Genomic DNA, 24,575 nt, shown 5'->3' on the forward strand with positions numbered 1-24,575 from the left:
TATCACAAGTGTTAATCCATTATTTCTACGATATTCTATTCTCATACGTCCAGACGAACCCGTGTACGACACATAATAAGCATCAACTACGTTAATTTCCACGTTTTTCATTAAAATTGACGAAAAGGAAGGACCTGTTCGGATGTAATCCCGAAAATACTGTTCACGTGGGAAAAAAAAATTAACTCAGACTAAATTTTTTTTTTCCCACGTGAACGGTAAATTTCAGTTCGAACTTTTTCTATTTCCGTTCCTATTCCTATTCCCACTGTGCAGCCGAACAGGGCCGAATCGAGTACAACCGGATGGGAATTTAAAAGTTTAAAACGGAACTTGGAACTTTGAAGTTCCAGGGACGAATTGGATAATAATTGAAACGGGCGAGCGAAATTGTTACAGGCAGAGAGGATCAGATTTATACATGTACCGATCAAAATTGGACCCCATCCAGTTTAATACTTTTTAGTTTTTACTGATGACATGACACTTTAAATATAATAAAAGTTTCATAAGATTCACTTGTATTAATAAATTTGTCGCTGTCAAACTTTCAAAAAAATAATTAATAAATTTGCTCGGAGCAAGGTGGAATTCGAGCAGAGTGCGTATCCTCTGAGATATCTCAACTTTTGCGTGACCGACGTGTCCGGTGCCTATTCGGGGGTGATGTAGGTGGTCAGTATTATGTATGCTTTGAGATTCGTGCAGAACGTAGTTAAACGGTTGGGATATTACATAAAGTCACGCAAAGTTTGAGATATCTCAGAGGATACGAATTCGAGCAAGGTTCCAGGCTTCCGGCATTTCATCAAACAGGTCCCGCTCAACTACAACTAATCCCCATTTTGAACTCCAAATCCGCAAATCTCTCCTCCTATGACCTATGCTGTATCTCGCGCAGCAACTTAAGCTATTTTTTTTATTTTCCTTTTGTTTCCTCCTTTTCGAGAAATCTAAAACCGAAATTTTCCATTAATATCTTGCTGAAAGAAACGAAACAGATGCCCCCACCCGTTCCTTCGCCTTTTCTTAAATCTGTTGCATCTCTCCCTCACCACCCCTCGATCCCATTTCTCCAACCACCGCGCCTCTTCAACCAAAACCTAAACCTAACCACCAAAACCTTGGGTCCCACCCGCATCAACCTTCCACTCTCGTGCCTCGGAGGAGGAGGAGGTTCTTCCTTCTTTCCCTTAAACAGGCCGTATTGGTCGGGCTGGATAAACCGTGGATCCATGCCCGCTGTACGAGCGCTGGGTCCGACTAAAGGCGGGTTCGGTTTTGGCTTTGGCTCCGATTCGAATCTAGTGAAGCGGGGTGAACGCCAAGGAGCAGGCGACAGAGCGGAGGCAATGGGAACTGATGCGGATTCGGGTTTGGATCCGGTTAGCCGGGTTGGTGAAGGAGAAGTGGTTAACGGGTTCTGTCATAAAAATACAGCTCCACCCCGTTTGCTTACTCTGCCTACTGTTCTGACACTTGGAAGAGTAGCTGCTGTTCCACTTCTCATAAGCAGTGAGTAATTGAATGTAATTTGATCTTTGGAAAGGATCATAATTTTCTTAATGTACAATAATGCAATCTACCTTACTATCGAATAAAACTAGTGAAGTACTACGGTATTGATATTTTTGATATTGATATCTTTTACTCTGAAATAAAGTTTAACCCTTTAAATAAATTGGTGTAGCGTTCTACATGGAGGGTCCATGGGGAACGACTGCCACTACCAGCATATTTCTACTGGCGGCTATAACAGACTGGCTCGATGGTTATATTGCCCGTAAGGTTTGCAATTTTATATTTATTTATTTAATTCTCATGTAATATATAACTTTAGATATATACAATTTGTAATTGATATCATCTAATGGGTGATGTCTATGTTTTTTGCATTCTCTAATATTAGATGCAATTGGGGACCGCATTTGGTGCATTTCTCGATCCTGTGGCCGATAAGGTTAGCTTGCTTTGTTGTTTACTGTAATTTGGTTACTCCTGGTCAAAATACTTCTCTCATTATTTTTTAAAATTGGTGCTAATTTAACTCTGAATGTCTGTTCTCTCATTGAAAAAGCTTATGGTAGCTGCTACACTTGTACTGCTATGTACAAGACCTTTTGAAGTGCCGCTACTTGCTGCAGTACCTTGGCTTCTGCCAGTGCCGTCAATAGCTATAATTGGCAGAGAGGTTAGTTCTCTCTGCAATACTTGCATCTTCAAAATATATGAATGATAATGTTAAACTGATTACTTGGTGCATTTCGTTCTAGTACCGCTCTTGATATTTTTTTATTTATTTCCTTATATTCGGTATTGTCATCTAACCTTGGATCATGACTTTTTCATTTGCGTAGATAACAATGTCGGCCGTAAGAGAATGGGCTGCTTCTCAGGATAAAAAGCTTCTTGAGGTTGTTTTCAACATTTTAGTTCTTAGATTCTTGAAAAAGTTTCAAAATTTTCCATTGGAATGCTCATTTTGTTTATTTCATTTTTTTGTTGGCTTACCAAAATCAGGCTGTAGCAGTGAACAATCTGGGAAAGTGGAAGACTGCTACACAAATGACCGCATTAACCATTCTACTTCTTATTAGAGACCCAAGGTTGTAATTCCATCTAAGCTTAATCTATTCAATAGCAAATTTTTCATCAGATATTTTTTTGTAATGCTTTTTTGTTGAAACCTTGTAGTCTAACTGGGCAAACTACTCTAGTTGCCTCTGGTGTGACACTACTTTATGTTTCTGCGGGTCTTGCGGTGTGGTCGCTCGTGGTGTATATGAAAAAGATATGGAAGGTTCTTATCAAGTAGAAGCCTCATGAAACTATTCTTTATGCACAAAACTAGAGGCGGGCTAATAATTGTTGAAGCAAGATGCCTTGCAACTCTTTACACAGAGACCCAAGTTGAATTATGTGCTCTCAGGTACACAGGGCTTTGCGACTTGGGGATGCTTTATAAACAGATTATAACACCCTTTCTCTCACACTTTTAATTGTGTGGGTGGCTGTGTGCTTTTCTTCTCTTTCATTTTTTATTTTTCTTGTGCATCCTTTTGGTTCTAGCTCCCAGCAAGTATTGCCTTATAGTTTACCTTATAGCATTTTATAGTTTGTGCTTGTTACCAACAAATATAATACAGATTGAGATACTATTTATGAGTTCAGAGTGGAATATCTTACTGGAGCGGTCCAAAACTAGACAGTTAAGTATGGATCTTAAAGGTGTCTGTTCCTTTAGAACTGTTCTGTGAATTGCATCATGCGGTGCGTATCGCATAATCTAACCACTCCATATCATGGAGTAACTAGAGGATTCGGACTCACTATTTATCCTTGGAAATGTTGTTGTTTTTGGGATGTAATTTACACTTTTACTCGGTGTGCTAATTTTTTTTTGTTTTATTTGGAGATGACTGTACAATGTTGATAATTTTCTCATTATTCTGAGTATGGTGCAATGAGATTGCTCAAACTAAAAGATCCTGACTATACAATGTCAAAATCCTACTAGCATCATAACCACAGAAACTGAGCAAACTGGCAAATACTGCTAGCCAAGCACTGAACAAATTCAATTCATATTAACATTCTTTATACTAGGGTTCTTAGCTAACAAATTCATGAGCTATCCTCCAAGTCCCAAACCCGGTTCAGAGTTCAGATTCTGTGGTTTCTGTTGTTGAATAGGCTTGGTAGGTCAGATATAATTTGTACTTGACGATTTAAGCCTGAGAAATCTAACCAAAAACAAAAGCACAGTGAATCTTTGAATTTAACATAATTTAACAATCAAACGGTACATATTAAACAACCAAACAGTTGGTAATGTGACATAATTTAATGTAACTCTGACCTCTCTTTGACGCTCAATCTCTGCAGCCTCTCCTTGCTGTCATGCTTTGTGAGTAGGCACTTCTGTTAAGAGTTTGGATTTTTCTTTTCCTCTTTGATTATGGAAGAACGAGCGGAAAAGTTACGCCTAGAGTTCAAATTTGATCGCCGCTCCTTCATTGTGCCTCGATGCTCTTCTGTCCCGCCTCTTCGGTAATTTTATTTTTCTTTTGTTGCGATGTTTGTTATTGGTGTTGTGATCTATTTCTATTTCTCCATCCTTCTCTTCTTTTCTCTGTCTTGTCCTCCTTCCTCTCTTTTTTCTTCTGGTCTCCTCTTTATTTTTCCCGGCCTCTTCTCCTTTCACTTCTCTTCTTTTTCTGTTTCTTTTTTTTTTTTAAACAAAATAAGAAATGGGTTGTCTTCAATAAAAATCTCAGTCTCGTTTCTATTTTCAACTAGCTAGTTTGTGCTAAGAGCAAGGATGATTGATGGCTCAATACCAACACGTACAAGTTTTTTGTTTCTATTTTTTTTTCTTAATTATGGTACAGGGGTCTAGCTGTAGTAGTTATGTACTGGTAAAGACTTATGGGCGTACTGGTATGGATTGATAGGTGTATTAATAGTTTAATGCGTTCTAGTACGCAGTTTGAATACGTACCAGTTTTTATGTTTTATATGTATGCATATTGATACAACAACTTGTTTTAGTAATAGCCTCCGGACATTTTCATTAAAAAAAATTACGGAGCTAGTTTATCGAGTTATTTAGAAGTTGGGTTGCGCCTTAATGTATTATCTAAAAATTATATATTTTTTATATTTGCCGAGTCGTTTAAAACAAGTGATGTCGCTCTAGGTATTTATTTTATTGAATGACGAGAATAAAATAACGATGAATATATAACGTAGTGAGTCTTTGAAATTGAGATTGTTGTCAAAACTCAAAAGAAGTAATGGAAACAAAAGAGTATTCAGTGGGTGAAAATGGAATGGATAATATCTAATCCGTATTTGAAAAAATTAGATATGAATATATGATATCCGAATATCTATGTGGATGATATGAATATAATTATGCTTTTAATAATTATCCATATTTTAAGGGCAAATATATACCAAATAATTTAATATAAATTATTAAAAAATATGTTATTACTTATTCATTATTATAATTTGATAAATATTATAAATTTTGATATATTTTAATAATATATAATTTTTAATAAATATCTGATTCGATCTATACCCGTATCTATATCCATCAATATCCGATCGGCAGCTGTATCCAAAAAATATATTAGTTGTCTATATCCATCAATATCCGTCATCAATATCCGATCAGCAGCTGTATCCAAAAAATAAAAACTAATATAGATATGATTTTACCCTATCCGATCCATTTTCACTCCTAATAATCACATGTTAAGGAATTTAAACATATAGATAAATAATTGTAGATAAAATATTGATCCGGTTGTTATCACTGATTAGATATGCATGAATAATTTTATATATTTTTCTAAATTAGTTTGTTTGAAATTTTAGCAATTCTGATTAGACTAATTATATAGAAGTACGTTGTCAAATAATCTATTACCGACTACCGAGCTTAGCAGCTGATTCGATTTTTTTTTGTTTGTTTGTTGGTGACATAGGTTGACGCATCGAAGGTGATATTTTCCGGAATGTGACATTTTTGTATTATCTAAAACCTTAAGTATAAAATAACTAAAACTAAGTTCCTTTTCTAGACACTTTTTTTAATTATCAATATTGATCTTGTTATATATATATATTTTTTAGCGAACATTTTTACATTATATTAATTAGTAGGTCTCAAAGTAAATGAGTAATTTACATATCAAATTAGTTTGATCAAGCTTAAACAAGTCAAACAAAATGATATTGAAATCGAGCTAGTAAAAAATATGATCATCAAGCAAAAAATCTAATCTTTTAACTATATTTTGCTAAAAAAAATTCTCTATCATACGAAAAGCCTCCCAAAATCAAAACAAGGAATTCTTGAATAAAGAGACCAGCTTGGGAAAGAGAAGTAAGAAAAAGGCGATAACAGATCCAAATAGCATTTTTACCGCATACTGCGTGGCATCCATCTCACCGTCATCAGTACAATTATTATTATTCCTGGTACGAGCAATTTTTTTTTTGCCCTTAGGCTCTGGTACGAGCAATTGCAGAAGCCGTAGGCAGCGCTTCAATGACGAGGTTGGCAAGGTCAGAGATGAAAGAACTGGTACAGTTTAGAGCTGGTACGCGTCCCCAGTTCTCGATACCAGATTCAAGCGCTAGCTCTTTGTACTCCATGTCGATCTCTTCTAGGGTTTCAATGTGCTCGCTCACAAAACTGATTATTTATGAAAATTGATGTCAGTTTTGTACAGCATGCTAGAGTGATGCTATGATAATATGCATAACGCAGATTGATACATACTATGGAATGATATTTTTGTATTTAAATTCTAAATAGTAGATTTGAACAGTTCAACATAATCTCCATATTAAAATCTACTAACTAAATTTTACATTTCTTACATTTTTTTAGTATGTTTACTATTTTTTTAGATAGCTAGAAAATCACTAAATGGTCTAGAATCTTTATATAAAGTGATTTTCCACCTATCTAAAAAAAAGTAAAAACATTCTAAAAATATGTAAAATTTGATCTACAAAGAAAAATCTACTTCCAGACTAACTTTTACATTTTTTAGAATTATTTTACTATTGTTTTAGTATGTTTAGTATTTTTCTTTGTTACAATTCTTATATTTAAAAAAAAAGTGATTTTCCACCTATCTAAAAAAAAAGTAAAAACATTATAAAAAAATGTAAAATTTGATCTACAAAGAAAAATCTACTTCCAAACTAAATTTTACATTTCTTACATTTTTTTATTATGTTTACTATTTTTTTAGATAGCTAGAAAATCACTGAATGGTCTAGAATCTTTATATAAAGTGATTTTCCACCTATCTAAAAAAAAAGTAAAAACATTCTAAAAAAATGTAAAATTTGATCTACAAAGAAAAATCTACTTCCAGACTAACTTTTACATTTTTTAGAATTATTTTACTATTTTTTTAGATAGGTAGAAAATCACTGCTTTTGAATTTGTCTAGAATCTTTAGATCAAGTGGATTATCAACCTATCTAAAAAAATTCTAAAAAATGTAAAATTTGATTTACAAGTATATATTCATATGGAGATCATGTTGAATGGTTCAAATCGATTGTTTGTACTTTGAAAATAAAGATATTGATCCATGGTACGAAACAATATGCGCTAAGCATAGTACCGTAGCGTCACTCCAGCATGTTATCAATTATGAATATAATTTTGCTTAAGCCACCATTGTGAAAAAGTAACATAAAAGGAAAGGAAAAATCAAGATAACAAATTAGGACCTTATGGGAACAGCGAGGAGGCTTTTTACACCTTTTTGACCTAGCTCAACAATTTTTTCATCAGTGTAAGGCTTCAACCATTGAACTGGGCCCACTCGGCTCTGTCAGTTTATAAAAGTAAGTGAAAAATAGCGCAATCATACACAATAAATTCCATAAGCATCATATCACCCATTGAAAAAAAAAAAAAATTGCTTGAAGACCCCCCCCCCCCCCCCTCTTTCCCCACCCAACAACACCATCACAAAAATTCACAAATAACTAAATATAACAAATGACCAAAGTGAGGCTATGGTACTGTGCATAGTGCACATCGGTCCGTACTATGGATACATAACTTCGTTTCAAAGTTCAAATAGTCGATCCAAACTGTTCAACATGATCTCCCATTAGTACTACTACTACTACTACTATTATTATTTTATTCCTACCTACCTTGACTTTGTGCCTATGATTGGGTTTCAATTCTATAGCCTACCCCAACTTGTTTGGGACTAAAGGGTTGGTTGTTGTTGTTGTATAGAAAATCATTATTTTCGTATGATCCAGAATCTTTAGATCACCTATCTAAAAAATTTAAAAAAATGTAAAATTTGGCATCCAATACATTTTCATATAGGGATCATATTGAGGGGTTTGGATTGACGGTTTGAAAATGAGATATGGATTCATCGTACGGACCGATGTGCGCTAGGCATAGTACCGTAGCCTCACTCAAATGACAACATATGCCAATAACAATTCTGAACTCAAGACTACATAAAAAATAACTACCAATTTGACTTTAGATTATAGTGTTGATCAAGCCTCAATTCAGCAAATTCAAGCAAAGCATCACCCTTGCCCCTCTGGATTAATTTTGTATCTTTTACCTTCATTTTGCACAATACCCATGCTTACAACTTTACCTATTTTACCCTGATTAATTTGACCTGGAATTTGAAATTGAAAGCCCCTCAAAAAAAAAAAATTGGCAAAAGATATTCACCTGGTAGGCTAGGACATGGCTATTTTTAACCCCTCTCGATCTCAGTTCACACATAATAAGAGAGATACAGTCTTCCATTTGATCTTTGTATGGATCTCCCGCTTCTTCTACATAGCTTAGCGGTACACCATGTGCACTGAAGAATATGATAACCTAAAATTCAAGGGGAAAAAGAGAAATTTCAATCTAACTTCCTTTCACTATACCAAAGATTAAATATCAATAGATTGATTCTGGATTTGCAGTACTAGATTGCACAATGCCAAGACCCTTGACTTCTTGGATCTTAATTGCAAAAGGAGGATAAATCAAGGTTAAATCAGAGATTAATTGGTAAATTGAGCAATTTAGGTAAATTAAATTTAAATTAGATATTTAATATGGCATGCAAGTCGAGCCAAAAAAACGGTTCATGGCACACTGTTGAGTAACTAGGTTAAAGTGATGCAAAACAAGTTGGCAAATCAGAGACTGATTGACAATCCAGAATGAACTACCACCTGATCATATCAATTTCCTAAGAGTGAGGCTATGGTACCTTGCAAAGCGCGGATTGGCCCTTACTTTGGATTCATATCTCTGTTTTCATAGTTCATACAGCCAATCTAAACCGCTCAACATGATCTCTGTAAGGAAATGTAGTTGGAGACCAGATTTTACTTTTTTTTTAGAATGTTTTTACTATTTTTTAGGTAGGTTGAAAATCACTAATTTTGGATGATCCAGAATTTTTAAATTAGGTAGCTTTCTACTTATTTAAAAATATATTAAAAAAAATCTAAAAAATGTAAAATTTGATCTCCAAGTACATTTTCATATGATGATCACAATGAAAGATTTGGATTGACTGTTTGGACTTTGAAACCAAAAATATGAATCCATAGTACGGATTAGGGGTGTTCAAACGGTTCGGTTTGTTTGGTTTTCAACCGAACCGAAAAATTTCGGTTTAAATGGATCGGTTTGGTTCAATTTTTGGCTTATTTTGGTTTAGTTTCATTGGCCTGGTTTAGAATTTTTCAAAACAAAAAAACCGAACCGACTAAACTAACCCATACTTGTAATCCAAACTGGTTCCCACTCTCTGTCTCTGAACCGAACCTACTTTTTTTTAAACCAAACCCCTCTGCTCCGTTGTTTGTTCACGTCTTTCTCCTTCTCCCCCACCTTCGCTCACTCTCCCTTCTATTTTTTTTTTCTGAAAAACAACGCTCCCTCTCTTTTATTTTGAAAATCAAAGATCTCTCTCTCTCTCTTTCCTTGGCTGGTTGTTTCTCTACTCCTGCTAAGGTGCTCTTTATACTTTTCTTAATTCTAATTTTGTGTGGATTGGAGGGTTTGCTTTGAATTTGACAGCTCTTTAAGTTTGATTGATCAAAGAAGGAGAGATCAAGGTACTGAGTAGATAAATTGGAGCAGTTTAAAAAAAATTTCAAGAAATTTAGCTTTTTTTTCTTATTATGAATTATTTCGGTTCAACCGAACAAACCGAATTATAGTTCGGTTTGTTTGGTTCTGTTCTTAATCGGTTGATAGATTTAAATGGTTCGGTTCTGTTTATGAAAACCGAAAAAAAGTTTGGTTTGACAAATTTAGTTCGGTTTCAACCGAACCGACCGTTTGAACACCCCAAGTATGGATTGATGTGCGCTTTGCAAAGTACCATAAACTCACTCATTTCCTAATTGCCCTGGAGTATAGAGAATAATTAAAAATCAATTACCTCCTCAGAATTCAAAAAGCTCAGTAACTCCTTTTGTATAAGGTCAGCCATAGATTTAATATAACCATCTCGCTGATACCATGATTCAATAATAGAAATCGGCAACCCTTCAAAATATCCATCTTCCCTGTAAATATAATGATACTTCAATTCTATGAAGAATCTTACCATATTTCATTTTGCTAAATTTTGTGGAGATAAAAAATAAGTGAATATTTGCATATATGCCCCTCAGATATAGAGTATTTGCTCAAGTACATCTATATGCCCCCTCAGAAATAAGTGCATATATGCTCCTCAGATATAACAAAATTTCAATTCCATGAAGAATCTGACCATTTTTCCTTTTGCTAAATTATCTGGAGATAAAAAATAAGTGAATATTTGCACATGTGCCCCCTCATATATAGAGTATTTGCTGAAGTACATATATGGAGATTTGGAGGGAGATGTTTAAGATGATATTTTTACATAAATTAATTAGTTAATTAATGCAATAACTTAAAAGAAAGTACCTGAAAATGTTATTGAGGACACTAATGCTTGACCCACTTGTGGAAATGGAGAATTGGGGATAAAGCGGGAGTACAACAAGCTTTGAAATATGATCTTTTTTAATCTGCCACCACATTAAAAATATGTTTTCATCTTGTATACAAGTGCAACTAAATTACAAGTGCAACTAAATTAAAAAAAAAACTCAAAAAGAAGGAAAAAAAAGAATCCCCGTGTTTTAGCACAATAATATTTTAATTAATAGAAGAAATGAAGAAAAATTAGTTTGCGAAACCTGATTAATTGCCTCCTCGGTGAAGGGATGCCAATATCGCATTCCAACATATATCTTTGCATGCAATTTCTTCTCTTCAAGGGCTTCCTTCATAGCCTCAGCCTGAAAATATACATGATTTAATTTAGTAGAATATGAACCCTCACCAAGAAGTTTGAGAAAAAGGAAGGATCACACTAGTTAATATTATTAGTAGAATATGAACCCTTTTAAAACTTACATTAAGTTATAAAAGGGGGACCCACTTTCAAAAAAACAAAAACTTACATTAAGTTAATATTATTAATGTACCTGTTCATTTGTAATTCTGAGCAAGGGGGAACCACCACCAATAGAAGCATAAGCTTCTTTACTCTTTGGAGCTCTTAATACAGATATTAACTGTGCCAATGGTTTCTGAAGAAATTTGAATAATCTCGGTAGCCTTATAATATCCTGTACATATAAATTGAAAAAGTAATACTAAGGGCCATGCATATAAGCCCCCTTAACAAGTAACCAATATTGTATTAGTAATTGATGGATTAGACAATCAACATGGCTGCATGCACTAAGATTACATAATATATAGCTACTACCAAAGTCTCTCTCTCATAAGTGTTCACAATTTAGAAAGTTACCTAATTCCATAGAAATTTAGATATTACCTAATCAAAACTTATGCACTAAATCCCACTTTCTATCCAAATAGCAATAGCATTTATTATTGAAAAGCACAAGAAATGAGAAGGAAATCAACGTACCGGATCTGCAAATAGGTTGTATAAAAAAGGTTGAACATCATTGAGGGTTTCGGGTCCACCGAGATTCAACAATAAAACCCCAATTCTTTCTTGTTTGGTAATCGAATGTACTTCGTCAGGGTTGAATTTGTCAATTACACATGGTTCAGCAGATGAAAGAGCACTTGTAGCAATATCATGCTTCCTCTGTGGTCGATAAATCAAATTTTGAGGGGCAGACAAGGCATTTTGGTGCAAAACCAATTTGATTGAACTATCTTTCACAGGGAAGGCAAAAGTCTTTATTCTATGGTTTGGACTGAAAAATAAAAAGAAATAAACAAAAGAGATAATAAAAATTGATATTAAGCAGATCTGAAGTCATCTATAATAAAAATGAAAAAAAAAAAAAAAAAACTCACATTTTTGTAATTTTATTGCCTTGGCATAAGTTAGTCACTTTATTAGAGAGAACCTTAGTTTGCATATACTCCATGGAATTAATCGACTTTAGCTGAAAGATCAAAATCTACAAATGAGAACTCATATATTACACTAGAATTCGCACAAAACACTATTTACAAAACTGAACCTCAGGCGACTCGATTCTCACCAAACTTCTCCTATTTTTGTGAGATTTCTCTACGCAAACTTCGCCCCTTCAATTCGTGTCGCCTTCGCTCTCCTCGTCCGAATGTCCGATCGCTGAAGAAAGCTCAGACGCGAATTATTTTCTTGTTTGAGAGGAGAAGAAGTCGTTCCGATAAAACTCTGGTTCTTCCGATTTGAGTTCATTCACGTTTATCTTCTCTCTAAGTCTTCGTTGTTTCCTTTTTCAGCTTTGATCAGTCAAAACTCGGTTGCAAGAGAAAAAGACTGTTTGGAATGATGATATCATTTTGTCAATGGACATGTTCCGATTTATTTAATGTGAACCGTTTTATTCGAGTACGGGTGTTATTATAACACGTTGTATTACTTATCACCACAACATGTCAAACATTTTTAATTTAGAAAATATTTGACCCAACGATCTCTTATTAGGAGATCTTTATTTATTAATTTATGCCTCGACTGATAAAATTTACTACTCTAGTAAGAAATTATCTTTTTACTATGTGATCCCTTTCACTTTGTAACGTTTTGTCATCCGGAAAACATGGTGCTCCACACCTGGACTGTACTTTATTAAATTGAACATATTAGAACTAAAATTATACGTACGGGAGATTATGAGTTTAAAATCTGATTACAAACTTTTTATAAATATATCATTATAATAAAAGATTTTTTTATTCGGATTTTGAACTCATAATTTTTCATATAAATATTATGTGACTTTGTCACTGAATTAAAGACTAATTCTAATGATTTCATTTTTATCTAACAAATATAAATTTATAGGTTTATGAGTGAGAGAGAAAACCTCTATTTTCTAAAGTGGTTGTAGTAGAAAAAAAAGCTATTCAATGATAAATTATATAGCATCAGTTTGGATAACAAAGAGTTGCGTTATTATCGGATGCTCTTTGCTCCTTATCATATTTTTATTACATTAACAATTACAAATTTTCAAACGAGAGATATTCAGATTCTCAACGTCTGATAGATTTGAAGGTGTCTCTTCGTTTTTATATTTCTTATAGACGACTTTTTTATAATATACATTTTGATGAAATATCACGGAGAAATACAAAATCAGGAAAAAAAAATAATAGAACCAATTTTAAATATTTTAACAGAAGAAACATTATTGATTTGGTTTTTATAAAAAACAGTTTCACTGATCCACAAAATCGGTGGAGACACAAACATATTTGTTTCACCGCATGATTAGTGAAACCATTTGCTATTAATTTCTGTGAGCAGATTGTATAGATGGGTCTTAAAATGGCCCCACTGATTTAGCGGATTGGTGGAGCAAACATCTTTGTGCCTTTAGTTATTTTTTCTAAAATCCAAATCAATAGTGGTTTTTTTCTTAAAAATAATAAATTTGATTATATTTAAGAAAATAATTCAAAATCAGAGAAAACAGTTGTTGACGCTACATTGGGTACGACTTGCTGCTCAGTTTATGTAACTTATTATGTTTATAACATCATATCCATCTAGAGGTGAAAATGGTATGGATAATATCTAATCCGTATTTGAAAAATTAAATGTGGATATTTGATATCTGAATATCTGCATAGATAAGGATACTGATATGGTTTTATGCTTCAATTATATGTATTTGAATAGTAGATATATCATATATACCATATATTTTAATATATATTATGAAAACATTATGTTATTCACCATTATAATTAGATAAATATTATGAACTTTAGTATTTTTTTTAATATTTTTTATATTATTTTAATAGATATCTAATCCAATTCAAATTCATATCCATCTAATATCTGCTCTGTAACTGTATCCGGAAAAAAGATATGAACATAATTTTACCACTATCTGATCCGTATCCACTCCATTTTCACCCCTATCTCTATTCCACTTGCAAATGAATTATAACCACATTGCAGTTGCAATTGCAATTGCAAAGTAGGAATGTAGAACCATTATTATTTTTATAAAATTATAAATTTAACTATTATATATATACCGTCTTATTAAATAAAGTACAAATTGGATAAAAGAATAAAAGAATGTCATTGATATTTGATACCCCTACTTCCCTACTTGTTGGTTTTTGCACCTCCTTACCCATGGAAAAAAATATATATATATGCCTCGCCTCCATCTTTTTTTTTTCCCATTAGCTGCAGCTGGCACCTTGAGCATTAGACAAGAACTTTGTAGCTTGCGCGCTCATTCGACAACCAACGAAAACAGCAAAAGACAAATTCAAATCATGTTTAAATGCATTAATTGAACAAAACACACTTTAAGCCCTTGCATAAATTAAATAAAGCACAATTTAAACAAATTGAACAAAGTCATTGCTGAAAGCCTGAAACGCATTAATTAAACAAAATAATTTACCAGCTAATTTCTAAATTAAGTTTTCACAATATCTAACAAAATCATATCGCATAATATAATTTGCTAACATTACATCCTCTACAAAAAAAATATATAATTGTAAAAAGAAAACAAATTACTTCCTAAAAATTTTTTGACACACTCTACGAACATCTACATTCAAACTTTTTCGTCATGTCCCCTTCCCTTTAATAAGGTTTCACCTCCGATACTGGAGCACAACCTAAGTGTTGGACATTGCAAAAGGCCGAGAATGCAAATGAGATCCATAACATGTGCAAACATGTCTTTTCGCTACTAGTGTTGTGTAGGGCCTAGTTGAGGAGTAAATTGTTGGGGATGAGAGGTAAATACCAAGGTTGTACCACACAAATGGTTCTAAGAGTAATTTTCTCAAACACCTTGTGTGCATACACCAAATCACAAATAAATGGAGAAATAGAGAGCCACACAAGAAACCAAGACAACAAGCAAGCAAGCACAAGAAATAAGAGAAGACACAAGATTTTACGTGGAAATCCTTTCGGAAAAAAAAATCACGGGAGCACACGGCACAAATCTATTAAATCAAAGGAGTCTTACAAGTACAAGAGATTAGAACTCTCAATAGCACTCTCTCACACACTCTCTTACAAATTTCAAGAAGAAGAGAGCAAAATCCTATATGGCTTAGTGAAGAGGCAACAGACAGAAGACTCTGGAAGAGATCGGCTCAGACACAAAAATGGCTCTGAATGTGCGGCTCTTGCCTTCTCTCTCTCTGTCTCGTTCTATTTTATTCTGACGGGAATTACCTCTGCCAAAATTAATTGGCTTAATGGGCCGAGGCCCATATTGCCTTCAACTCAACAATCTCCTCTTTGAAGGCAATGCTCCTCCTTGATCTCATAAACACCGTGTCATGCTCCAACCTACCATTTAGGTAGAGCCCTTAACCAGACCCACCTTGTCACGACAAGCTTCAAGCTTCAAAGGCGGTAAGGACTTTGTGAACATGTCAGATCCATTCTCGTTTGTATAGACCTTCTCCAACAACAATTCTTTCTTCTCAAGCACATGACGTATCCAATGATAACGTATCTCAATATGCTTAGACCTGGAATGGAATGTAGGATTCTTGCTCAAATGAATTGCACTTTGACTATCACAAAATAACACATACCTTTCTTGCTGAATGCACAACTCATGAAAGAACTTCTTCATCCACAATAGTTCTTTGCATGCTTCTGTAATTGCGATGTATTCAGCTTCGGTTGTGGAAAGTGCAACACACTTTTGTAGTCTTGATTGCCACGAGACAACACCATTCACAAAATTAACCAAATAACCGGATGTTAACTTCCTCGAGTTAACATCTCCGGCCCAATCAGTATCACTGTATGCTTCCAAAACTGGTTCCTTAGCCCCGTAACAGAGACAATAACCAGTGGTACCGTGAATGGACCTAAGAATCCATTTCACAACATTCCAATGAACTTTGCCAGGATTAGAAAGAAAACGACTTATAACACCAACGGCATGAGCAATATCAGGTCTTGTACACACCATTGCGTACATCAAGGACCCAACCAAAGATGCATACGGCACCTTCTTTATTTCTTCTTTTTCCTTTTCATCCTTCGGACAATCATTAAGTGTCAGCTTGAGGTGACTTTCAAGCGAAGTAGAACCCTACTTGCACTTGCTCATATTAAACCATTCAAGCACCTTCTCCAAATACCTTTCTTGTGACAACCAAAGTTTGCATCTTTTGCGGTCTCTAGTGATCTTTATGCCAATAATTTGCTTTACTGGACCCAAATCCTTCATTGCAAATTCATTCCCAAGCTTCTCTTTCAAAGCTCTAATCTCATTTGCATCATTCCTTACAATCAACATGTCATCAACATAAAATAAAAGAATGATGAAATTACCACTAGAGTACATTTTCATGAAAACGCAATTGTCAGAAGTGGTCTTGCTAAAATTGTTGTCACACATAAAAGATTCAAATCTTTTATACCAGTTTTGTGACGCTTGTTTTAAGCCATAAAGGCTCCTCCTCAATTTGCATACCATGTCCTCTTTACCTTTTTCAATAAACCCCTCAGGTTGCTCCATGTAGAGCTCCTCCTCCAATTTATCATGGAGAAATGCAGTTTTCACATCAAGCTGCTCAATCTCCAAATTCAAACTAGCAGCCAATCTGAGTACAACCCAAATAGAGGACATTTTGACCACAGGTGAGAATATCTCATCAAAGTCAATGACTTTCTTTTGATCAAAACCCTTAATAACTAGCTTAGCCTTGTACCTCGGCTTTGAACTTGTTGCTTCAGATTTAACCCGAAACACCCACTTGTTTTTAAGCACCTTTTTACCATTTGGTAACTCTACCAAATCAAAAGTGGAGTTCTCATGTAATGATTTCATCTCATCTTGCATAGCCTCAATCCACTCACTTTTGTGCTCATAACACATGGCTTCTTCATAATCTTCAGGTTCATCATTATCTGTAAGCAAGACATACTCATTTGAAGAGTATCTTGAACTTAGTCTTCGTTCACGGTTTGATCTTCTCAACTCTTGTTGAGGTGGGACTTGATTTGGATCTGAGATATCATTCTCAATAGCATTTTCGGGTTGCTCACCTTGGTTTTCAATTTCAGGATTTTGGTTGGTCTCAACTTCTTGGTTACCAGGGGAAGATTTATGTATAGATCGGGGGTGCTAAGCCACCCTATGATTTTAAAATGGGAAAAAAATTTATTTGCCACTCCAAAACTTGAAAATTAGTTATTTGCCACCTCAAAACTTGAAATTATTTATTTGCCACCCCAAAGTTGTTAAATTAAGTTAATTGCCACCATTATACCCTAAATTCAGATTTTTGATTTAAATTATTCTGAAAATTAGTGTATAAAAAACTGTATTTTAGTATTTCCAATATTACCCTTCAAGTTTTCAATTGAACAGATCTAATTGAAATCTAGGCCTTATATCCCTTCAAGTTTTGTTCGCCTCTCTTCTTGGTGCTCGGAAGCTAAACAGATCCCGTTAACTCTTCTTCTTCCATCGGTAGGCTAAACTAGCGAGAAGGAGGCGGAGAGTTTAGTGACTCACACAGTGCGCTAAAGAAGAGGAGTCTCAAGTCGCGATCGAAGATGCAGTAATCGCGGCTCACCAGAATCGCGGCTCACCAAGTCACCAAGGCCCTGGTGCGAAACCGAAAGCGGAGAAGCGGTGGTTCTTTTCTCACCAAGCCCGGAGTTATTTGGTATGTACCAGTGATAGTCTTACAAATGTGAACCATTATGGATAGTCTTACAATTAATAGAGAAAGTGTGTACCAGTGATAGTCTTCCAATTAATTTGGTACTGTTATTAATCTAATAAAAATATGAACCATTAGGTTGTACAAATCTAGTGGTGCTAATTTGGTATTGTTATTGCTTTTCTGGTTTGGCTACGGTTACCTTATGGATAGTCTTACAAAGGGCAAATTGATGTGAGATTAAGGGTTGGATTCAATCTTATTTCAGTCACTATTTCACTATTTGGGGTAATTTGTACAATTTTTGAATAACTAGGGGGTGATTGCATATATGGATCTTAATTGGAAGCTTAAGCTAAATTGGTCTGTCATAGATGGGGCTAAGCTAAATTGCATAGATGGGTCTGTCATCTATGCATATACTGGAATTAGCCTCATTTTTTGAAATAACTTAAGCTCCTATATTCCAGTATCATCTGGCTGCTACCTACATAGAACTGGTATAATATAAAGTTTTGAAAAAGCTAGATAGGGAGTCTGGCTGACATCTAATTCATGTTATAGATTCACTCAATCACAATGAAAGGATCTTGAATGAAGTGATATGGAAATATAGGTCTAATAGTACATTTTGAATTTATAGATTCACTCAAGCACATTCTGAACTGTGCGACTATCCCTTACATCGAGCCATCTTCCACCATGCATCGCCATCGGCCACTTGTGGAGAATAGCGCAACCTCCTCGAATATCTCCACGACTTCTGCCCAGCCAAGTTGCTCCTCTCTGTTGCCAATGGTGTCGTGCCCCAACTGTGGCCATAAATTGAATAAGCTTCTGAGTTTAACTCCATCGAATCCAAACAAAGTGTTTTACAAGTGCCCAAAAAATACTCCGGTATGTGTTCCTTTTCTGATGCATGTGAATAAGGATATACTGGTTTCTTATTCAATTTGCCTTTTTTTATTCCTAATAGTTGAAATATATACATAATTGCAGTGGACTAGTAGTTGCAACTTCTTCATGTGGGAGGATGAGTATGAGAAATATCTTCGCGAATTAGGAATTGTGACACAGCAGAGTGTTGTTGAGCATGTGGTATCAAACGTTCGTAGAAATGAAGCTCGATATGATATTGAGATGGGAGAATCGAAGAAACACAACTCTCGCCTTATTAAATTAGCGAAGAAGATTAAATTTCTTGTTGCTTTAAATGTCTTTGTGATGACTGTTGTTTTAATTGTAATGATATGCAAGTAGTGTTGATATTTGAATGTTAGATTTTTAGTAATGATGATGATCTTTAGGGTTAGGTTATAATTTAGGGTTATGTTTTAATTTTAGCTATTTTGTTGAATTTGTTTTGTAAGAATGATGATATTTGAAAGCTAATTTGATGCTAATTTCATTGTTGATGCAATATTACGGATTGATTTATGTTATGAATTTATATTTTTAAGAAAGAAGTGCCTTCACAGATGCATGAAATGTCCATGATTGTTGAGTGCTGTACCAAACTTTTACTTTGGAAACTGGAAGGTATTTGTGTCAATTTGTTAATCATATATTGGCAATGGAAGGTAAATGAAGAAATAGCAATAATTTAATTGAAAATTTTGAAATGCAAAAATCGAACCCATATGTTTGAATAAACACACCTAATTTTGGAGACAGTACAAAATGGCAAAAACGAATAGTTAGCCAGTCAATGCAGAGCAACAATAATACAATAATATTGGCTGGAACTGGCACTTTATTTTGCTAATCCACTTTTATTTCCTCAAATATATTGCTTTCTCTGTATTACCAAATATAAACAGTATGCCAGAAGAGCAATAACAGTACCAAATTAGCACCACTAGATTATTATTTTGTGTTGGCCTAATATATTTACTGCAAAGGAAAAATCCATGAATTTACAATCTACATCACGACTTCAAGATTAAATTTTGATTTAGACAATAGATAAGCATGACATGTTTAAAGAGCTATCGACACAACAAATAACCTTTTGACTGCAAAAGAAAGTGAGTTTTGATGATATAAATTGCATACTCGAAACATAGAATGCAAACCCAGTACAGCAGTCAAATTACCAGTACAAAATACAAACCATGATCTGGTACAACCCAGTATATATATATTGCATATTACAACTACGGGCTAAAATAATGAGAACATAAAACAGGCTAAATTGTATACTCAGTTGAAGCACAAAATCAAATATCATGTGAGAACGGTAAGAGCAAACTAAAACAAAAGTCGAAATTACAAACATGGGCTTTAACTCCTGTTCCATTGTTAAAAAAATAAACTAAAACAATAGTTGAATTAGAAACAAGGGCTTTGACCCCTGTTCCATTAATAAAAAATAAATAAAACAAAAGACATGCATGATTATTTTTTGTAATAATTTGAAGTTAAAATCAGAAACTAAGAAACAAACTATAAAATAGTAATAATTTGAAGTTAAAATCAGAAACACAACGGAACAAAAGTAGCCTAAAACTATACAATTTAATTTGTAATAAAGGGTCAAAATTGTGATAAAGAATTTCAGATTAGAAAAAAATGACATATTTAATAGACCTGAGGTAACTCAAATTTTGAGTTTGGATCTGGTCCGTCCAATCTGTTTTGGCACAAAAGCCCCCTGCTTGGCCCGGATTCTGATCAGACTGTTCGGATCCAAACTCAAAAATTGAGTTGTTAAAATCAGAAACACACAACAGAACAACAGTAGCCTAAAACTACACAATTTAATTTGTAATAAAGGGTCAAATTGTAATTCAGAATTTCAGATTAAAAAAAATGTGATGCCTACTAAGACCTTGAGGGAATTCATTAACTCAAATTTTGAGTCTGGACCATCCAATCTGCTTTGGCCCAAATATTAAAAGGGCCCCATGCATTCCACCTCAGGCCAGGTTGAACCTGATTCTGACCGGTCAGTCCAGATCCAAACTCAAAATTTGAGTTATGAAAAAAAAAAAAACCTAAAACAAAAATCCTATCTGAAGATTATTTTTGCATTTTTGTTCTAACAAAACAAACTATAAAATAATAATTTAAGTTAAAAATCACAAACACAACAGAAAAACAGTAGCCTAAAACTACACAATTTAATTTGTAAAAGGGTTGTAGCCTACTAGACCTTGAGGGAATTCATAACATCTGAGACACTCAAATTTTGACTTTGGATCCGGACCATCCAAATCTGCTTTGGCACAATAATAAAAAGGGCCCAGACAGATGGTCCAGATTCAACCTGAAAATTTGAGTTACCTCAGAGGATTCATACTCACCTTGAGGGGGTGGGTGGGGAGGGGGGGCACCTCTTTCTCATAACCCTTCGGAGTAAAACTCTATACTTGTTAAATTTCTTTTAGCCTAAGCAATTCGGATTCCACGCTACAAGTCTCAAATCAACAACTCGAGGTCGATACAGAACAACAAAATCAGGGACCAAATGGACCATTTGATGAAAGAGGATTTGAATAAATGAATGGAGAAACCTCCCAAAAGTGGCATCAAGGCTTGTAAAAGGCAAACATCTCTCCAATTTAAACCAATGGAGCAAGAATAAACTCATTTGGTGAAGTGTATATTTTTCTAAGGACAATATGTTAACAGGCCAAATATACCAGCCTCCTGCCAAAATGACAAAAAACCAATCAATACTAAATATCCTAATTAAAAATAATGACAAGGAAAAAGATGATCTAATATTACCCGCTTCATCTCCCATGACGAGCTATGCTTAACATTTCATAAAACGAGCATTAACGAATCTACATCTCTTACTAATGAATCACAAATCTGAGTCGCACATGAGAAGCTCAGTTGCCCAGCCGCTTCCTTAAACAAAAAGCAATTGTGTACCCAAGTTGCCCCGAGAAGACCAACAAACTAAGGACCAGAGATTGCACCAGTACACATGAATTGCAGAGAGCCGAAACGTAACAGAAACACCATACAAAGGATCACATAAAGGAAAAGCGCACAGCCGCGAGCAAACTAAAGGAACATTTTTTTACAAGAGAGCAACATTTCGCATTTTGCACCAAAATCCAGAGAGAACTAGTATCAAGAGTACCACACATACAAAGGCCTTGGTGAACAAGCACCTTGGCTGCATACAGAACAAAAAAGCAAACATTTAAGTAACCAAATCATCACACACTAGATTTAACTAAACATTGTTTTAACACACTAGAAATTAAATAATACCAGTACCGTCACATCCATAAATAACTAACATTTTTCATACCTTGATTCATTATTGATGAAATGAGGGTTTCATCACATCAAACTGATACAAGCCCAGGTTCTTATCTGGGCCGCCCATATGGGGCGGAGCGATCGCGGCCACCACCACCACCACTGCGGGGCCCACCACCATCCCTGCTACGGCCAGAGTAGCGGTCCCCACCATTACGGTCTGGTCCATACCTTCCACCACCACCACCACCACCTCCATACCTAAATAACATTTTGTCAAGAACACCAGCATTTATTTAGAATCAAAGATAATTCACTCAGTGAATGGAAGAAATACAAGGTTGCAAACATATTGACCTTTTTCTATATCAATATTTGTAGACTTTTCATTACATTTCTTATAAAATTGGAAATGCGAACTGATGTATAACTGAATTGGATTTTACTTTTTAAAGGATTAATTTCTGTAAATTTGCTGTCAGCGTTCAACAATCAAGCACAAAATTTGCTTCAAACAAAAAAAAACCCTTTTTTCCCAGTAGAAAATCTGAACAAACCCTAACACCAAAAAATAATCACTTACCTATCTCCACCGTATCTGTCGCCGCCATCACCAGAAGGGCACTCTCGCGCAAAGTGGCCTGGTTTACCGCACTTGAAACAATCACCACCACCACCACCACCTCCGCTTCTACCACCTCCACCGCCGCCGCCGCCGCCGCCATAACTACGGGACCCACCACGGTCACGACGGTCCCCACGGTCATAATCACGGTCTCTTCCGCCACCGCCACCCCCGCCTCCACCACCACCTGGCTGGGCCCGGTCAACAGTTATGGCACGGCCGTCTAAGTCCATGCCATTCATTTTCTCTATTGCTTCCTCCATGGCTTCCTTTTCGTCAAATGTAACAAATCCAAAACCTCGGGACCGGCCTGAATATTTGTCATTTACAACCTGAGAAAACAAATAAATCATTATGTTAACATGGAACGAATTTTGGTACCAGGTTATGATCCAGTTAGAAGATGGACTGCTGTATCAAATTTTTTTTGCAGCCTTTTCCCTGTAAAACTCTGTGCACACTGGTAAGCTTTTCATTGAGATAGATTATAGGTACACAAAATGACAATCAATTCAACATAGAATTCAAACGAAGTAGCATAAAGGCATAGATATTATTTGTTATTATAAGATGTTAACAACAAGAATTCTTAACAGGTAAGTAGTAAGCACATAGCATTGCTCTAGGCCTCTAGCGTCCAACAACAAATTTAGGCTATGCTAAATGAGGTCACATTAATAATTATAACACCAGTAAACAGATATAGATTCAGGCTGACAGTTATAGCTGTGCTGCAATGGTATTTAGGCTAAAAAATACAGTTCATAATTAAAAGAAGATAAAGGATACCTATCCAGAAGTTTTTGCAGCTTAATACAAGAATGCTGATCTATATTATGAAAGAGGGGATCACTGTATGATACCTTTGCATCTGCAATTTTGCCAAATTTGCCAAAAGCATCCTCTAGACTTCGATCTGTTGTATTCCAAGAAAGATTCCCAATAAAGACTCGGTATTCTTCTCCATCCGACATTTCTTAACTTTCTGTACTCCAGAAATATCAAAAGGTCAAAATTAGGTAATATAATAGGCCTTTTACAAACCAACAGTAAAAAAAGGTCAAATTAAGGCAATCATCCTTCTGAAGCATTAGTTTAGAAAAAGTTAGATCATCAGATGTTCTGATAGTAAAACCTCCTTGACAACTCGCCAAGCAATTAATCAAATTCGCATTTGATTAAATAAAATATTGTATTCTTTTACACACAGTTGAAGACTACAATAGCTAGATAGCACAGATCTAAGATCTGCAGTATTATCAATAAAAATTAAATGCCTGATAAAATTAACTAATTCAACAAACACGGGACATTATTATACAAATTCATTAAGAAGATTAATAAAAAAAGTAACAGTACCACAACACAAAAAGTAGATCTGCCTCGACGGTCAACACTTGTAATCACGAAATTATAGGAGAAACAAGAAAAATCAGAATCTATCAAGTGATTACACGGAAACAAATTAAAACTGGGAGGAGAGAAAGATACCTTTAAATCGACTTTCGATGTCGGAAAATGCGAGCGATGACTTTCTCTCTGCGTTTGCGGCTTATGAAGAAGCAAAACCCTAGGTCTGAGATATTTCGGTAGACGAGGGCTTTTTCGTAAAAATCTGGAGCGTGGAATTCATTTCACCAGAATATTTCTGGTTAGATCTGGGCCGTCTGATTGGAAACCGCACGAATAGTGAAGAGACACCTTGCATTTCACCTTGAATCGGATTGGTCCGGTTTCCAATCGAACAGTCTATATTTAAACAGAAATTTTGTGTTACCACGGAGGATATGGACTCGGAGCGTGACTGTGTGAACTACCCGCTCTTCTATGATAAACGAAAAAGATCCTCATAACAATATTCCCCAAAAAATTCTGCACAAATTGTCAAAATAATAATGAGAGAACCGCTCAGTTATTAATAAGTATTTCGTAACTGTTAGTATTTAACTTAAAATATCAAAGTATTTATCTTGAATTTGCAAAGTATTAATCC

General features: G+C 34.9%; 3 protein-coding genes and 1 long non-coding RNA gene across 6 annotated transcripts; 2 read left to right on the top strand and 2 right to left on the bottom strand.

Moving 5' to 3' along the window:
- Nucleotides 1-800: 800 nt before the first annotated feature.
- LOC144555493 (CDP-diacylglycerol--glycerol-3-phosphate 3-phosphatidyltransferase 2-like) lies at nt 801-3,170 on the top strand. The gene is made up of 7 exons (XM_078303842.1): nt 801-1,515; nt 1,691-1,788; nt 1,910-1,960; nt 2,078-2,191; nt 2,358-2,414; nt 2,521-2,606; nt 2,695-3,170. Exons 1-7 carry the CDS (start codon nt 1,002-1,004, stop codon nt 2,813-2,815), a joined length of 1,041 nt encoding a protein of 346 aa, XP_078159968.1. The 5' UTR covers nt 801-1,001; the 3' UTR covers nt 2,816-3,170.
- A 2,561-nt stretch (nt 3,171-5,731) lies between these two features.
- Nucleotides 5,732-12,334, bottom strand: LOC144555801 (ferrochelatase-1, chloroplastic-like). Of its 2 annotated transcripts, XM_078304228.1 has the most exons (11): nt 12,085-12,334; nt 11,915-12,006; nt 11,514-11,811; nt 11,062-11,205; nt 10,771-10,872; nt 10,496-10,599; nt 9,981-10,107; nt 8,258-8,410; nt 7,270-7,370; nt 6,026-6,211; nt 5,732-5,991 (listed from the first exon to the last, which is right to left on the bottom strand). In XM_078304228.1, exons 2-11 carry the CDS (start codon nt 11,986-11,988, stop codon nt 5,853-5,855), a joined length of 1,428 nt encoding a protein of 475 aa, XP_078160354.1. In that variant the 5' UTR covers nt 11,989-12,006; nt 12,085-12,334; the 3' UTR covers nt 5,732-5,852. The 2 variants fall into 2 exon arrangements, with proteins under 2 accessions (XP_078160354.1, XP_078160356.1); XM_078304230.1 differs by having other exon boundaries at nt 5,778-6,211; nt 12,106-12,333.
- A 5,321-nt stretch (nt 12,335-17,655) lies between these two features.
- Nucleotides 17,656-19,139, top strand: LOC144555784 (uncharacterized). Its single transcript, XR_013512112.1, has 2 exons — nt 17,656-17,739; nt 18,736-19,139. It is a non-coding gene; the product is annotated as an uncharacterized LOC144555784 (long non-coding RNA).
- A 2,755-nt stretch (nt 19,140-21,894) lies between these two features.
- Nucleotides 21,895-24,229, bottom strand: LOC144555953 (glycine-rich RNA-binding protein RZ1A-like). Of its 2 annotated transcripts, XM_078304406.1 has the most exons (4): nt 24,074-24,229; nt 23,446-23,567; nt 22,541-22,914; nt 21,895-22,218 (listed from the first exon to the last, which is right to left on the bottom strand). In XM_078304406.1, the coding sequence occupies exons 2-4, from the start codon at nt 23,554-23,556 to the stop codon at nt 22,068-22,070; spliced, it is 636 nt and encodes a 211-aa protein (XP_078160532.1). In that variant the 5' UTR covers nt 23,557-23,567; nt 24,074-24,229; the 3' UTR covers nt 21,895-22,067. The 2 variants fall into 2 exon arrangements, with proteins under 2 accessions (XP_078160532.1, XP_078160531.1); XM_078304405.1 differs by lacking the exon at nt 24,074-24,229 and having other exon boundaries at nt 23,446-23,617.
- Nucleotides 24,230-24,575: the final 346 nt, after the last annotated feature.

The sequence above is a fragment of the Carex rostrata genome, chromosome 6, assembly GCF_964058835.1.
Source record: "Carex rostrata chromosome 6, lpCarRost1.2, whole genome shotgun sequence".
Lineage (NCBI taxonomy): Eukaryota > Viridiplantae > Streptophyta > Magnoliopsida > Poales > Cyperaceae > Carex > Carex rostrata.

Excerpts from the sequence above, each read along its gene's own strand:
- LOC144555493 (XM_078303842.1), top strand. The coding sequence starts at position 1,002 with ATGCCCCCACCCGTTCCTTCGCCTTTTCTTAAATCTGTTGCATCTCTC. Across the intron at positions 1,789-1,909 it reads ATGGTTATATTGCCCGTAAG|ATGCAATTGGGGACCGCATT; the intron begins GTTTGCAATTTT and ends CTCTAATATTAG. Across the intron at positions 2,192-2,357 it reads TAGCTATAATTGGCAGAGAG|ATAACAATGTCGGCCGTAAG; the intron begins GTTAGTTCTCTC and ends TCATTTGCGTAG.
- LOC144555801 (XM_078304228.1), bottom strand. The coding sequence starts at position 11,988 with ATGGAGTATATGCAAACTAAGGTTCTCTCTAATAAAGTGACTAACTTA. Across the intron at positions 8,411-9,980 it reads GCTTTTTGAATTCTGAGGAG|GTTATCATATTCTTCAGTGC; the intron begins GTAATTGATTTT and ends CTTGAATTTTAG. Across the intron at positions 5,992-6,025 it reads TCTGCAATTGCTCGTACCAG|GAATAATAATAATTGTACTG; the intron begins AGCCTAAGGGCA and ends TGCTCGTACCAG.
- LOC144555953 (XM_078304406.1), bottom strand. The coding sequence starts at position 23,556 with ATGTCGGATGGAGAAGAATACCGAGTCTTTATTGGGAATCTTTCTTGG. Across the intron at positions 22,915-23,445 it reads GCAAAATTGCAGATGCAAAG|GTTGTAAATGACAAATATTC; the intron begins GTATCATACAGT and ends TTGTTTTCTCAG. Across the intron at positions 22,219-22,540 it reads GACAGATACGGTGGAGATAG|GTATGGAGGTGGTGGTGGTG; the intron begins GTAAGTGATTAT and ends AATGTTATTTAG.